We start from the raw sequence: 15082 nt of genomic DNA on the forward strand, positions 1-15082 counted from the left end.
TCACGTGATGTGGCGGTAGGTTACCTAAGTAGGTATACTTCAGCAATTGGATAGATCTCCACAACAAGCGACTCGACACCTCATTCACTCACTCACCCACTCCACCAATTTTGCAATTGACAACTGCATTACCATGGACATCGTCCACACCCTCGCTAGGCGCCATCCGCGTCTCCTAGGTACGTCCCTTCTCCCCTCCCTACTTCCCATTCCACCATAGTCTTAAGCCCCAGTGCTCATAGTAACCAACACAGGGAACGCCCCCCTACGCACTTTAAAATAGTCATCCCGCAATCCCACACAGCCATTGTCTCCGCCATCCTCCTCTCCATCCTCTTCACCTGCATTTACGTTGGTGTGCTCTACCTCCACCCTCTAACCCGCCCATCACCGCGACAATCTCGAGATGCCCCTTCGGTGATTCGATTACGTATCCGTGCTGTGTATACATCATGTTTGATAACCACGGCAAGCACGTTCTATGCGTTAAGGGTACTTGGGGGGTTAGATATCCCGACGAGTTTGAAGTATATGGGTGTGTGGCCCGTGAATCCGTTGGATGCGGTAAAGGGTTTATTCTTGACTATGGTGTTATTCGCGGGTCCGTTGGTTGAGAAGTTGTGGTTGGATAGAGATCCTAGGGATAGTTTTGTCATGGATGTTAAGACTTCTTTGAGCAGTTGGATCGGATGGAGGAATTATATCGTGGTATGGTTATTACTTCTTTATACATCTACATTTTTGTACAGAAAATAAAAGAGGGGAGGGGGTACTGACTGAATCATATGAAATCTCAAGGGTCCAATAACCGAAGAAATCACCTTCCGCTCTCACATACTCGCCCTCCACCTCTCGGTCCCAAACCCTTCTTTAACAACTTTAATCTTCCTAACCCCACTCTACTTCGGCATCGCCCATCTCCACCACTTCTACGAATTCAGACTAACCCACCCGGACGTCTCCTTCCACTTCGGTCTGGTCAGAAGTCTCATCCAATTCACCTACACAACTCTCTTCGGATGGTTCGCCGCATGGGTATTCTTGAGGTACGGAAGCCTTTGGACCGCTATAGTCGTGCATAGCTTCTGTAACGTCATGGGTTTACCCAGGTTTTGGGGCGCCCTCGAGGAGGTTTGGAAGACTTGGGTGTATTATACGGTTTTGGTGGCTGGTGCCGGTGGCTTTTATTATGGACTTTGGAGGTGGACGGAGAGTCCGAATACGTTGATTGTGGTGGGCTGAACGGATCTTTGGTTTATGATCACCCAATACCAAACAAAACTCCGGTATAGATCGTGGATGGATGCTTTATATACTACTATATATGTATATAAACGTATACTGCTTCCATCTATTTATCATTTGTATATGAGGTAAGATAACGGTCATGTTGTCACTGCGAGTATACCCATCTCCAGTAACCAGAAACTTCTCCCAGCGATGTTTCTTGAATTGTTTAAATGTAGAAAATGTCAATAGAATAGCATGCTTTGATCTCTCTAATTATCTAAGCGGTCCTATACCGAGAAATGTACATCTATAAAGAAAGAACATGAAGGAAAAAGAAACGAAAACAAAGAAGAGATACCATGCACGAAGCAGTGCTCTTCTAAAATACTGGATCGAAACTTAGCTTGGCTTGTATACATGCTTCGAATCCAAGTACAATGAAATATAATATCACGCCTGTTCATGAGTCGTCATAGAAATAATACACGCTCCCGTGATTCACAAGACATGTCCCGCTACCCCCTCTGCAACGGGGGAAGGTAATAATAATAAAAAACGCCACCGAAGGAAAAACATTGATAAGGAAGTGAAGGAGAACGAGTTCGTGAAAGGGGTGGGGATTGGATGGGATGGGAAGAGATGTGAATAGGGAAGGAAACAAAGGAAGGAAATGGGAATCTATTTGTGCATTAACATATTTGCACCAGAGACACCCTGCCAGAACGCATATAAAACCCGCAAGACGCCCGCCACCCACTCGCTAAATGCTTATATTAGTATAAAAAACAAAACAAAACAAAAAAAAATTAAAAAATTTTTAAAACATTACGGCCAGAAGGGGTTGTGGAAGGAAAAGAAGGAAGAATAAGAGTAAGAGAGGAGGGGAGAAGGGCGCCGACTAGTTTTTGATAAAGCGGTGCTTTAGCACCCGCGGCCGCTGCCTACTCGATTTAGGCTTCGGCAGCGGCAGCGGCTTTGGCTTCTTCCTCGAAGCCGGCCCCTCCTCCGCGGCAAACTTTCGTTTCCGCAAACTCCTCACATACTCCTCATCCTCCTTCTTGACCTTCCACTCCCCCTTCATGGCCAACCCAACCTCCACCCACTCGGGGCCCAGCTCAAACGCCCCCCCCTCCCATAGCCACCCACCTCCCCCTAACCCCCTCCCTCCTCCTCCTCCTCCTCCTCCTCCTCCTTTCCTACTCTTGCTCTCTTCCTAGACCCCCCTGAAATCATCCATTGTTAGCATTAGATCCTTACCCAATCTAGAGAATTAAGAAGAAGGGAAAAAATCGAAAAAAAATCAAATATATCCATTGTTAGGCCAAGACAAAGTGAACGGACCAGTGGGGTTGTCTACAGGCTTCGGAAGTGCTAACGGGGTTGGGGTAGCAGAGGCTTGATGCCTCTTAGGCGCCGGCGGGCGGACGTCGTCGTCGTCACTTAAAGTGAGATCAATCGTAACGGGAGCGGGCCGCTTGGTCCCGCTCCCTCCGTTCGGTCGAGTCGAAGGATTCGCGAGTGGTTCGCTAGAGAGACTCTTCGGTGTTGAAAGGTGGGTAGGTCGAACAGTCGGGTTATGGTAGGCGTGGGAGGTCGAAGGCGTTAGCAACCCGTTCTGGTTGGACCTGAAGCTCGGAGGAGCAGAGTCTAGGATGGAGAAATCATTCTCCGAGTCGTCATCGTCATCGGAGTCTCGGTCACGTTTTATCCGTGGCTCCTGTTCTTTAGGTTCGGGGACGGTCCATCGTCCCATAGGGTCGATCTCGACGGCGTCAACATCTCTTGAAACCGAATTGAGGACTTCTTCCACATAATTATCGATGGCCAGGTCGGCGAATTCGATTTTCTTGCTACAAACAGGGCAAGTCCAGGTCTAAAATAGTGTTAGCTTTGGGAAGCGTGGTAAATCTATGCAAGGGGCGAGAAACCTACCGGTGCTTGTTCTTGGAGCTGAAGGAATGAGATAGCATCGTAACACTGGTTATGCTTGCAGAACTGCGATCTTATCGGTGTAACAATGCGTAAAGTCGAAGCCGGGCACTTCAAGGACATAATGGCCGCGGTGGCAATGAGATCGTCGTCCTCGTTATCTTTCTGGACTGTATGATTGGTTAGAACATGATTTCTGAAGTAACAACGAGGATATATGGAGAACATACGTCGATCTAGGACGGCCTGTTTCGAGATGTGGGGACGAGCTTTGATTTGACTGACGAGGTCTTCCGGTGACCTCTTTTTAACCAATTTGACGATGGCGATGTAACGCTACAAGGCAAGATAAGGCGTTAGCGAAAAGTAGAGGGAGAAAAGGGCTAATATTTCAAAGAAAATTTGACATTCTTACCTTCTGGGATAATGCGTAGGTGATCATGATATTATTCTTAGCCCCAGGGGCCCTGTCAAGGTGATCGGTGACATCAAGGGGTCTCGTGGTTCCCGGCTTGTTTTTCAAGCCTCTGAGATTGGCGGAGACTGGTTTGCCGTTGACACGGATCTCGATTTGTTGTGGAAAGGCGACGTGATGAGTCCCCGAAGTCGATCCTTCGGCACAATAGAGGATAGCTCGAAGTCCACGTCGAATTTCGTCCGCATTCTGCTGGGTCAGCTGGAGTGGTATGTTGACATTGCATCTAGAAGACGTGTTGGTGGGACCGAAGGCTGGATACAGAGATAGGTGAGCGATCGTGTAGCAACGAATATAGGTGGAGGGGGTTCCTCTTACACTGCAATCCATGGATAGAGGTTAGGTTTGTGACCGGTTCGTAGAAGGGACTTGGGTGGAATGCCAGATGAGGCGAAGAAGCTGTCGCGAGAGTAGGTTTCCTTTTAGCCATAGGTTCCAGATAATAAAGTTGGAGTTGAGAGAATGTTGGTGAAGTTGAACTCGTACCTGGTCTCATCGCCGGTGGGACGGGGGAGTGTAGAGGAGAATAAAGGCCAGAAGGACTGCTGTTGTAGCCATGTGATGGATAGGCGGGGGCCTTCGGAGGCAGCTGTGTTAGGGGAGAGGCAGCATTCGATGGTCCTGGAGACGCATGAGCATCGGGCGTGTCTGGGTTGTAGATCAACCGCTTAAGTTGCTGCAACCCTTCGTCGTTGCGTGCATCGACGACTTTTTCAATTTCTAAAAGATCCAGACGGGAGGGTTAGTCAAAGCTAGTATGTAAATTTTAGGCATCATAGGGGATAGAGGCCATCAACAAGGCTTGATAGGAACCATGTGACCTCATCTAGGAGGAATAACCACTGACAGAGCCAAGGGAGGAAGCTAGGAGACGATATAGTGGGGCTGTGGAGGGGTTCAATATTCAGGATTCACGTACGTTCAACAAGGCGCGCTTGCTGGGCTACCTTTAAACCAGAGACAGGTAAAGCCAGCTTTTTCAGGATTGTTTGAAGGTGGCGAACCAATAATTTGGACTGGACGTATTTGATGAGAGCGGACCGTTGGCCGGCCCAGCGGTTATCGTCACTAGACATTGTGAAGGAGTAAGATAGTTAAACGCGATGGGCGTTAGATGCGAGATGAACAGTCGAGCGGTTTGCGACGCTAAGAATGGTTCGCAGGGTGTGTTGATGAAGATGAAGAAAGGATGAGAGTGAAGGAGGATGGTGACAGTAGATGCTGGAAGGTATGTTGGTGGGATGGAGGACAGGTTGGTTGTTGGAAGTAGTTTGTGGAGAAGAAGGTGGAATTGCCGGAAAGCAAGTAAGAGTAAGTAGCGCTTGATGTCGAAATTCAGGAACCAGAAGAGGAAGGATAACCAAGAAGGATAACGAGGCAGTTGTCTTTAATCTTGTCTTTGCTACCTTGGAGCCAGTTTACAGCCAGGTCCCATGATTGTGATGATGTTTACTATGTCGGTGAGAGGGTATGGTGATTGGCGATGGTGGATGGAAGTCGAGCGATGATGTTGGTGATGTTGATGGAGGTGAGGTGAAGAGGAAGAGGAAGGTGAAGTGCAGGTGAAGTCTGAGTCTGATGTCGTTGCCAATGCGAACCGTTCAATCAATCAACCAACCAGCCAGTCAACTGCCAGGTCAACTGCAGGGAAACCGCAAATTATCCGCAACACATTTTTGTGACACGACAAACAAAAATACAACACGGCCATTCACTCGCAACGCGACCCAACGTTCTGAATGAAACAAACTCCATTGACAGTTCACGAAGTACCCTATGAAAAGGAACTAGCTCAGAGGCCATAGTAATAAATAACAGCAAGCCAAAGAGGAATAGTCCTCAGTGCGCTGTGGAGGAAACCGGAAAAATCGGGTACTACAGTGCACTGTCTGATTACCTTCACCACTGTCATTATATACTATATTATTAACCAAACCCTTCTTAGACAAGGCCTTTCAGCATACACATAAACCCCTTTAAGCGTCTAGACCCTTCCTTCCGTTCTCTATAAGGAGTGGGAAATGTTGGTTTTTGTTAGACGCGGGTTGGGTATTAAATCCGGTGCATGTTTGCGGTAGTAGAGCATATATTTATCATTCATTCCACCTGGCTTCTACTCCTAACAGATTTGACACGCCACTGACACATGTACATATAGACTCTTCCACCTTGCATTCATACATACACCGATACTACTCCGGCTCCAAGGACAAAGATTCAGTCAAGATAGGCAATGTCGCTACCCGAGTAGTTGTATGTCTAAAGCGATCGAAGAACGCATATCATTTCCTAATTCGAACCAGCCTGCTATGCGCATATGTATACTATGGACTAAACTAAGACATGACCACGTTGCTATATCATTGAAAGCGCGTGCTAAAGAAATCGATTCAGGAACATGGACCTGAAGGGCGAACTTACTCGTATGTTGCACATGGAGCTGCACAAGACTAAGGCGAACTATTAGAGGATATATACAAATACGGTATGGTCGGTATATATCTCTAAACTGTGATATCCAATTTAACTGAGATGCTGTCCGATGAGGTTTCAAGGCTAGGTCTGCAATGGATGTTACTACTGTCACGCTTAATAGGGAATTCGAAAATGTTCCAATATCGAATGCCCTAAACCTTCTTCGAATATAGTATACCGTTTATGAGCTTCAATCAGTTCGGTTGATATCACAGTGGTATATATATTGTCGAGACCGGGTTATGGCACAGCATTATTCTTTACAATTTAATGGGTGCACGTACCCCCACCTCAAAGCCAGTCACAAGTACGATATATATAAAGTTCACTTACAAGAAACCAACAATGCCAGAAGTTCGAACTAGCCGAGTTACCTTTCCATTACACTAGCTTACTTTAGAATATACACGCCATACTCCTCTCCCTCCCCTATCCCCTTTTGACGCCCGAGAACGAGACCAGACGATATCCTACGATTTATTTAAAATAAACCAGCCTCGATCGAATACCTTCATCGCACTCCGAACCAAAAAACAAAATTAAAATAACTAAACTCATAAGAAAAACAGGTAGGGCATTCCATCCGACAACCTTCTTAATTACAATCACACTGACACACCCACTTTCAAGGACTATACATACATGTATATATAACACCAAAAGGCCGCCGTGATGAAGCCCGAGACACCTCCGATCACGCTAGACCCGCACGCTCGCCCGAAAGCCAAAAGAATATAAAAGGCTGACGATCAAAGCGTTGAACAACATCCACATATCGATCCAAAAGCTTATTCCCAAAGACACCCATCACCATCAACATCCACCCATCTCCAACCTCCAACCTCCAACCTCCAACCTCCAATCTCCAACCTCCAACCCTGGAAGCCCCAGACACCCCACTCGCCAAAACACAAGGGCCACAAACCTCTTCCCGAACATGTGTTGAAAATGTTGTATCTTCCCCACCTCCCCAAAAAGTTCAAGAACAAAAACCACCAACCACAAAAAAAAAAAAAAAAGAAATCTCTAACATCCGAACGAGGAACTCCTCGCTGGATGCGCACCACTGCGTCCGCCGGGAGTCGAACCCGGGTCTATTGCTTGGAAGGCAATAATGATAACCGTTACACCACAGACGCTTATTGGATGAAATCCGCCATTGGACTTCGATTCCATGAGCTTTCCCATAATTTCATTCATCGAGAGGGTGATCAGGTGATACAGGAAGGAAGAGTGGGTGTTCTTTTGGTGGGGGGAGGATTTTATCATGTTTGGGGGGGAAGGTACCTTATGGTTGTGGTGGTGGGATGCAGAAACACATGATTTTCGATATTTGGGATATGGTTTCCCGCTTATTGGTTCGATACAATGGAGGCCACGCGATACCAGGAGGCAGATAGGCGGGGAGGGAGCGGGCTGACTCGTGGGACATGTGTGAAGGCTTTTGTGAACTGCGCACGCTTATTGATTCGATTCGATTCGATTCGCATATCGTAGGCTTATGCACCACACCTGGCGCAGCTGGCAACCGCAAGCCCGTGAAATACACGCCTGTAAACTGCGTATTTCATCAGCTTGTAGATTACCTATACGACGTGACCCCACTATACATCCACGAAAATCAACATATACGGATTGATTTAACTGTTCCGGAAAAGAAGGGAGGGAAAAAATTGGGGGTTTTTTGAATTTATTTTCTTCGAGTGAATAAGCACTGCACATGATCGCATTTGATACTACAAGCCAAAAGAATTGTGGAAATCGCAAAACGAAAAGTATACAAAAATAGAACATCCCCAAATTTAACCCATCGGCTACCGACAGAGCTAAATCCAAAAGAAAAACGGACTCAAAAAAAAATCCAAAAAAGATGAAATGGCGGATTTATGCGTCCGCCGGGAGTCGAACCCGGGTCTATTGCTTGGACTAGAAGATAGAATGTTAGGATTGATGTTTTTGATGTGGTGGTTTTGTATGTCGGAATTGACAACTTACAGGCAATAATGATAACCGTTACACCACAGACGCTTGTGATGGAAATCCGATTCCATTTGTCATTCCTCAAGCACCAAAGCTCGGGTAGGTCACGTGGACGGAACTCTTGGAAGCCCAACTTCAGATATCCGGGTCAACACAGCTGCACAGCTGCAGGGTGTCGTCCGAATCGACAGCCGATGATGTGAGCTTAGTGGGAGAGAGGGAATATCAAAGAGTAAGTTCTTCTTTTTCAGGGACTAAAGGATAATAAATATAACCGACGTTCTAAAGACTTTAGATCCCGTTAGTTAGTGTAGTTTCTTGTACGCAAAATCCCGAATTCCGGCTAACGGACTAGGGGTCAGGCCTGGGTTGGGGATGCTGTGGCATGCGGTGGCGTTTCCATTGCATATTCAGCTCCGAAAAGTCTGCAATGTATGCAATGTAATAGGTCATAGCCGGTTGGTCCTTAGGTAATAAGTGCTTAAGTAGTAATAATCCGGGGATTCGATTCTTGTATGTACTCGAAGAGTTCATCGACTGCGAAAGGATTGTTGATCGATCGCCTTCCAAACAGTTTGGTCCTCCGAGATCGAGCTCTCATTTCTATCACGTATACGAACTTAAGGTATGCGAGGCAGTATAGTAGATACTCACAAACATACATTCACGAATCGAATGTTACACCGGAATGCAATTGGAAATTATCGCAGACTCTCTGGGTCTGCGGTCTGCAGCCTGGAGGGGTTGGATCAACCACCACACCACCTACCCAAGTGTACCAAGGTCTTTAATTAGGCGAAAAGAGATCGAGGTCCCGTGGTTCTAGCGCTGTTTCTTCCTCTCTTTCTCTTTCTCTTCCTCTCTTTCTTTCCTTTTTTTTCCCTTCTCTTGTCAGGTTATTGTGGGGAGACTGGGCCATGAACCATGAGATATCTATGGCTGGGGTGCCGGATGGGTTGGCCGAATTATGCACGCCATCGTGGGCGCCAATGTATGGAGTAGCGGCGAAAGCTGTACAAGTTTCCCTGGGAATGGAATAGTTCCTTTCTTTGTTCCTCATGACCCTTGAGGATTTCGAATAAGCTATGTGTATGGCACACGCTATGGCACGGGAGAGAAAGCTAAGAGGCATCTTTTGACCCCTCTTCCGATGAATTCAAGAAGAAGAAGAGGTAGTATAATGTTTGGCGATAGTATATTAATTCTCTCCTCTTGTCCGGGTGTTAGTTATTCGGGTTATCGCAAGCATTTAACCTACATATACAATATTAATTTATACATCAGCTTTTACCTCCTAAGTCTTTTTTTTTTTTAATAAATTTATTATTTTTAAAAAAAAAGAGAGAATATAATAAAACTGCGCGGTCCTATCGGAGCGTATCTAACAAGAGCGTGTTAAACGGTTTTCTATTCTCCTGCGAGTCTCAGTCATCTCGTTCGTTTGAGGAAGCACTTGCACGTTTTCATTGCACAATAGCCGACTGCATAGCCCATCGGTCTCGATCAGACGTACTACTAACACAGGACTATCCAGATATCGGTTACCCTGATAATAACCTCGACCGTGTTTTGCGTTCTCAAACGGCGGACAAGATCAAATCTTGGTAGATCTCGGGATCGGATTTCTAAATTGCCAAAGGTTATAACTCCAAGTTGGGATCAAATCCTACGGGGACCCGAAAGAAGGTCATTCATCGCAACGGTTGAGACATAAGGCAAGGCGAGACAATTCGACAAGGCAAACGGGCGTCACACGGAAAGCTAGTATCTTAAAGTATGTAAATCCTCAATCTTTCTTTTTTTTTTAATATATTTTTCATCTCTTATTTCTTATTCTGCAAACTGCAATTCGGTTTATTGTCGTAACTACTACTTGATTGATTAATTTGGAGCCGGTGGATCGATAAGAATTGAGAAGCCGTATCCGTATTGCCCCCCCTTGCTGCTTCCCTTCCCTTCCCTTTACTAGGTACATATCCAAATACCCAGATACGTCGACCATACAGATCCCTACATGTATGTGCATTAGTACGGAAGTAGGTACATGCAGACACATACAGACAGACAAGCAGACAGACGGACAGACATCAATCGAGGAGCATTGAAGGTCTAAAAAGTATAAAGGATTTGGGTATTATCGCGAACCCGGCGTGGTTATTTCTCCTTTCGTCGCTACCACCCGACGCCGTCTATCTGGCTTTCAATGAGCATCCCCACCTCCGACCCAATTTGAGCTTAGCATTTATCTTGTATTCTTCCCATCTTAGCATTGCATTTCAATTGGAGTACTCGGAGTACTTGGAGTATAGATTGGATTGGATTGGATTGGATTGCGGGTCGTTGATTAGTATCCCGTCCTATCATATCATATCACATCTCAAGCTCACTACCTCATCTCCATCTTCTTCTTCTTCTTCTTCTTCTTCTTCTCTCCCCTCCTCCTCCTCCTTCTTCTTCTACACCTACTGTTATACTCTCTCTATCTCTCCCCTCCTTTTTTGCCTCATCGCTTCAGTTTACACATAAACTATATATCCTACAAATACACTGTACAAGTTACACTTTACCTTTACATACTCAGCCGGTTTGTCGGTTTCCCTTCCTTGCATTCCTCGCCAGATTGGAATAGGAAGTTTCATCCTTGACTTACCTGGTGGCTACCTTGCAATCAATCATACATACCCGTCCATCTCAGCGGTATTTTTGTTCCTTTGTATACTATACTCTCGATCGACTCTCTTTTCCCTCTCTCTCTCTTTCTCTTTTTCACACTCGCACTCGCACTCGCATTCACTCTCACTCTCTTCCGGGCCATTGTCTGCATGCATGTATGCATGCGAACCTTTTTCTTATTTCCCCCAAGAGTAATCGATACAAATCTATTATATCGGTCGTCCCGGTCATATATTCTATACCTAACTACTTACTACTTATACTTGCTTGGATCTACATATATTCTTTATATCCTCTTGTTCTTCTTCTTAATTAATTCTTCATCTTCTTACGATCTACTCTCCAGACATCATCATCATTATCATCATCATCTTCAATACCCTGTCTTCCCCAGTCACCCGTTCCGGCTTGTCAGGGTAACTAGCGTGTCCAGGGCACACCAATTATAGCGCTGTGCAAGTTCAGTTCAGTCAGTCATCCACCACCACCACCACCACCACCATCATATCCACCACCACAGACACACAGACACACCCACCACCACCACCAGCATTTACAAGCACCACCACCACTCACATTGCCATTTTAATCCCTGTCAGCTCTGGATCTTGTTCCTGTCTGTCCTGTCAGGTCCTCTTTTTTTCTTCTCTTTCGTCTGTCGTCTTCCCGAAGAACGAACGAACTTCCCGCAGAATTAGTCAAAGCACGCACCTACACTACACCACACTACACTACGCACATACGTAGTACATCACTCTTACAGAACGAACTAGAATGGTGGGCTGCTCATCCCGCCCGCTGCCATTCCTCCTCTTTTTGACTTACTCTTCTTACTCATCTTCATTTTTCTTTTTAATCACTTAAGTATATACATAAGTACTTACTACTTAAGTAGCTTAAGTTCTTATTATTTAGCGGAGGCTGGTTGTGCATTCATTCATTCATCAATCACCCATCCCATCCTGACCTGGTCACCTCCCACGGCAGCCCTCAAAAGCTCCGATTAGTTAGCCAAATCAAAGCAAGGATCACTCTCCACCACCTCCTTTGATTCTATCTCCTCTTCCTTTTACTCTTTTACTCCTCTTCTTCTTCTTCTTCTTCTTTTCTTCTCTTCTTTACTCATCTTCATCTTCATCTTCATATTGGATCCTCGTTACTATCTTTATCCTGATATTCCCTCAGTCCAGTCATCATCTTCTGTCTGTCTGTCTGTCTGCAACGTTGTTGTCCACGCATAACCCGCCACGCACTGCCAACCAACCAACCAAACCGTTTACTCTTCTTTCGTGTGTGTGGCCAGTCAAACAACCAAAAACTCTTCTCCTCTTCTTCCTCTTCTTTCTCTTCTTCTTCCTTTTCCCGCCCACAAACAACCTGCCATAAACATTTAAACATTAAACATTATTAAACCCTCCCCCATTCCAACCCATCCACATCCATCCATCCACATCATCTCCCTCCCACTTCTCTTCTCCTTCTTCCTCCTCTCCCTCTTCATCTCTTCCACCCACCACCCACAACAACCACAACAACAACAAAAACAGCAACCAAGAGCTCCTGCATTCTACACCATCTCAAACCTTTTTTGGCCACCGATCCATTTCCGTTCCCGACAAACGGGTTCGTCGAAAATTTTTTTATAACACTCTCACCAACCTCATCATTCCCGATACATCATCGTCACCACTATCATCACAATGGCCAAATCCGCACGAGCCAGCACAAAGAAGGCCTCGAGGTCTAGAATACGTAATAATGTCTACGCTCCCGTAGAACAAGCCCGCTTGGAGAGGTTATCCGCCAGACTCATGGCTATTGCCCAGCCGTCGACCTCGAGAACAACAACCGGAGGCGACCACATGGATGAGGATGGTAAATCTCCCTTGCCTATTCATTCTTCTTCTCCTTCTTCTTCTTCCTATCATCGATCCTTCGGGCGAAATAATTCTTCCGATCGCTATCGCTGCCGAAAATCGGCCGAGGCGAAAAGGCAATGGAAGCTCCTTACGCGAGTCCTTCCCGCTGCTTCTGCCGTCGATGCCATCCATTCTGCCGTACACAACAGGTCGGCTAACAGTGTTGCTGCCGATATAGACCTAGCCGACGCTACAACCCGTCAAGAACAACATACCGAAGACCAGGCTTTCAAGGCTGCTCAGCAAGGTAACTTGTTCTTTGATTTACCGCTGCCTCTCTCGTTGGTTGATGAAGACTCCAGCGGGGATGAGTCAGAAGACGATGCGTTTTACCGAGCCATCGGCCTGTTTGGTGACATTCAGGGCTTTGGTATGGATAACACACTGCGTGTCTGCCTGACGTGAGAAGCTTTGCCCGTCATGCTACAATCCTTCACGATTTAATGACGATTTGCTTTTTCTACGTTTTCCCCCATTTTTCTTTGCATTGCTCGGGCGGACACGACGGGGAGTTTCTTTTTCGGACTCTTCGTTCATCTGGGTCTTCATCTTAGCACTGGCGTTTTTGGATCTTTGAACAAAATGGGTGGCGTTTATCTATTTTTTCCCGGTCACATTGCGGTTTATGGCGTTGCTCGATATCCCGAAGTCCACCTATCCACACCTATCCACACACACACACACACACGCACACATACATCCACACATATACAACATCGGACACTCCTATCAGAAGCGTTTCATATCGAACCTTCCATCATTATACCCTTGTCTCCTTTCTCTTGTCATACCGGTCCACGCATAGCCGGCCTTCTTTTTTTTTGTAGTTTTCCTGTGCTCTTCTTTGTCTTTCGGTGTTCAACATTTTACATCCTACTTTTCTTCCTCTTTTTTTTATATATTTTTTCCTAGTAGCCTTCTTCATTTTCATCATCATCATCATCATTGTTACTGCCCTTGCACACAAAAACTGTGCTTCTTTCCATCACCATCCTAGGACGGGGTTTGAAGGAGTAATGGTCTGTGGCGCATTGGAGTGGACTGATCTTGGGAGGTTCAATTTTCTTATCGATCTTGCAGTTGGAGCTACCTGAACGTACCCATTTGCTCTATCCTAAACAAGAACTTGGCTACCTCACCTGTTTTCTACACCCTCCAAAAACACTCGCCCGAAGACAAAAAGCCGTTACTAACTCCTTATTTCTTCGCCCTTTTCTTATATTTCTTTGTTTTTTAAAGATCCCGCTACTTCTGCCACTATGGACGTCGATGAATCATCCACTTCCCGCGCATCCACGAAGCCGAAATCCTCCGCGAGCAAAGTATCGAAAAGAACCCGAAAATCGAGCTCCAAATCGATGGTGTTCGCCACTCGCAAACATAGTACGAAAAAGGCCGGCAAGGGCGGCTCCAAAGGACGGAAGTAGTATTTAGAAGAAGAAGAAAAAGATATATAATCTTCGACAGATACACCGGGCTAAAGAGAGCACGAGCAGAATCCGAGCTTCTTTAACTCCATTGTTATTGTTATTACTATTATTATTATTATTACTTTCGCGATGTACACCACCACCTTGTCTACAGCTTCTTTTCCCTCTTTCTCTTCTACCTCATGTTTTACTAGTAAAGCGATACCACTTTTGACACCTCAAGAGCGAATTACTTTTTTTATCGAACAATGTTTCTTACAGTTGATGCAAACAAAAAAGAAGAAGAAGAAGAAGCAGGAAGGAATCAGCATTTCTGGTTACGTTTTCTCCATGTCTGTCTGTCTGTCTGTCTCTTTTTTGTTTCTTTTATCCTTAATCGGTCGTCGATGTACTTTATCTGATAATGTGCCATTTGCAAAAATTGGCCGTTTGTATCATGTTCAACTAGACATGGAAGGGGGTGTCGGGATCACCAAAGGCGTTTTTCTTTTCTTTGTTTCGTTCTTAATTTACTACTTTTGCAATTTGACTTTTGCTTATCTGATTGATCATGAAAAATTTTTCTTTTCTTTATACCTACCTATCGTCTAATCGCATATGTGTACCACTGTTATCATCAATCCCGCAATCAATATCAATCAAGATCAATCATGCATCATGCAATGATCAATCAATCAATCAATCAATCAATCAATCGATTTAATCAAATTAAATCAAATCAAATATCAATCATAGAACTCATTTTGATTCAAGGAACATTATTATCATGTAGATGCATAATCACACTTTATTATCAAACCCATTCTTGACAGTTGCACGACTCTTTTGAGTATCTATCTTATGTTACTACATCTGAACTATGCTATACCAGGAAGTATCTAAGAGGTATCCATTTGCATAATTCAAGCATCAAAAAAAATCCCTCGGCATCTATGCGGCTATATATCATATACATCAAATTAACATGGAAC

The 15082-nt window shown here is 45.2% G+C and overlaps 3 protein-coding genes across 3 annotated transcripts; 2 read left to right on the forward strand and 1 right to left on the reverse strand.

Annotated features, from left to right (window-relative positions):
• Positions 1-133: 133 nt before the first annotated feature.
• Positions 134-1242, forward strand: AOL_s00215g567 (uncharacterized protein; the record flags this gene model as incomplete). The annotated part of the gene is made up of 3 exons (XM_011129769.1): positions 134-179; positions 284-708; positions 799-1242. 3 exons carry the CDS (start codon positions 134-136, stop codon positions 1240-1242), a joined length of 915 nt encoding a protein of 304 aa, XP_011128071.1.
• A 1140-nt stretch (positions 1243-2382) lies between these two features.
• On the reverse strand, positions 2383-4710 carry AOL_s00215g568 (uncharacterized protein; the record flags this gene model as incomplete). The annotated part of the gene is made up of 7 exons (XM_011129770.1): positions 2383-2453; positions 2572-3103; positions 3163-3329; positions 3390-3495; positions 3575-3888; positions 3953-4354; positions 4554-4710. 7 exons carry the CDS (start codon positions 4708-4710, stop codon positions 2383-2385), a joined length of 1749 nt encoding a protein of 582 aa, XP_011128072.1.
• A 7752-nt stretch (positions 4711-12462) lies between these two features.
• Positions 12463-13086, forward strand: AOL_s00215g569 (uncharacterized protein; the record flags this gene model as incomplete). The annotated part of the gene is made up of 1 exon (XM_011129771.1): positions 12463-13086. The coding sequence occupies one exon, from the start codon at positions 12463-12465 to the stop codon at positions 13084-13086; it is 624 nt and encodes a 207-aa protein (XP_011128073.1).
• Between the last annotated feature and the right edge of the window lie 1996 nt (positions 13087-15082).

Source organism: Orbilia oligospora (assembly GCF_000225545.1).
Source record: "Orbilia oligospora ATCC 24927 unplaced genomic scaffold scaffold00215, whole genome shotgun sequence".
Taxonomy (NCBI): domain Eukaryota; kingdom Fungi; phylum Ascomycota; class Orbiliomycetes; order Orbiliales; family Orbiliaceae; genus Orbilia; species Orbilia oligospora.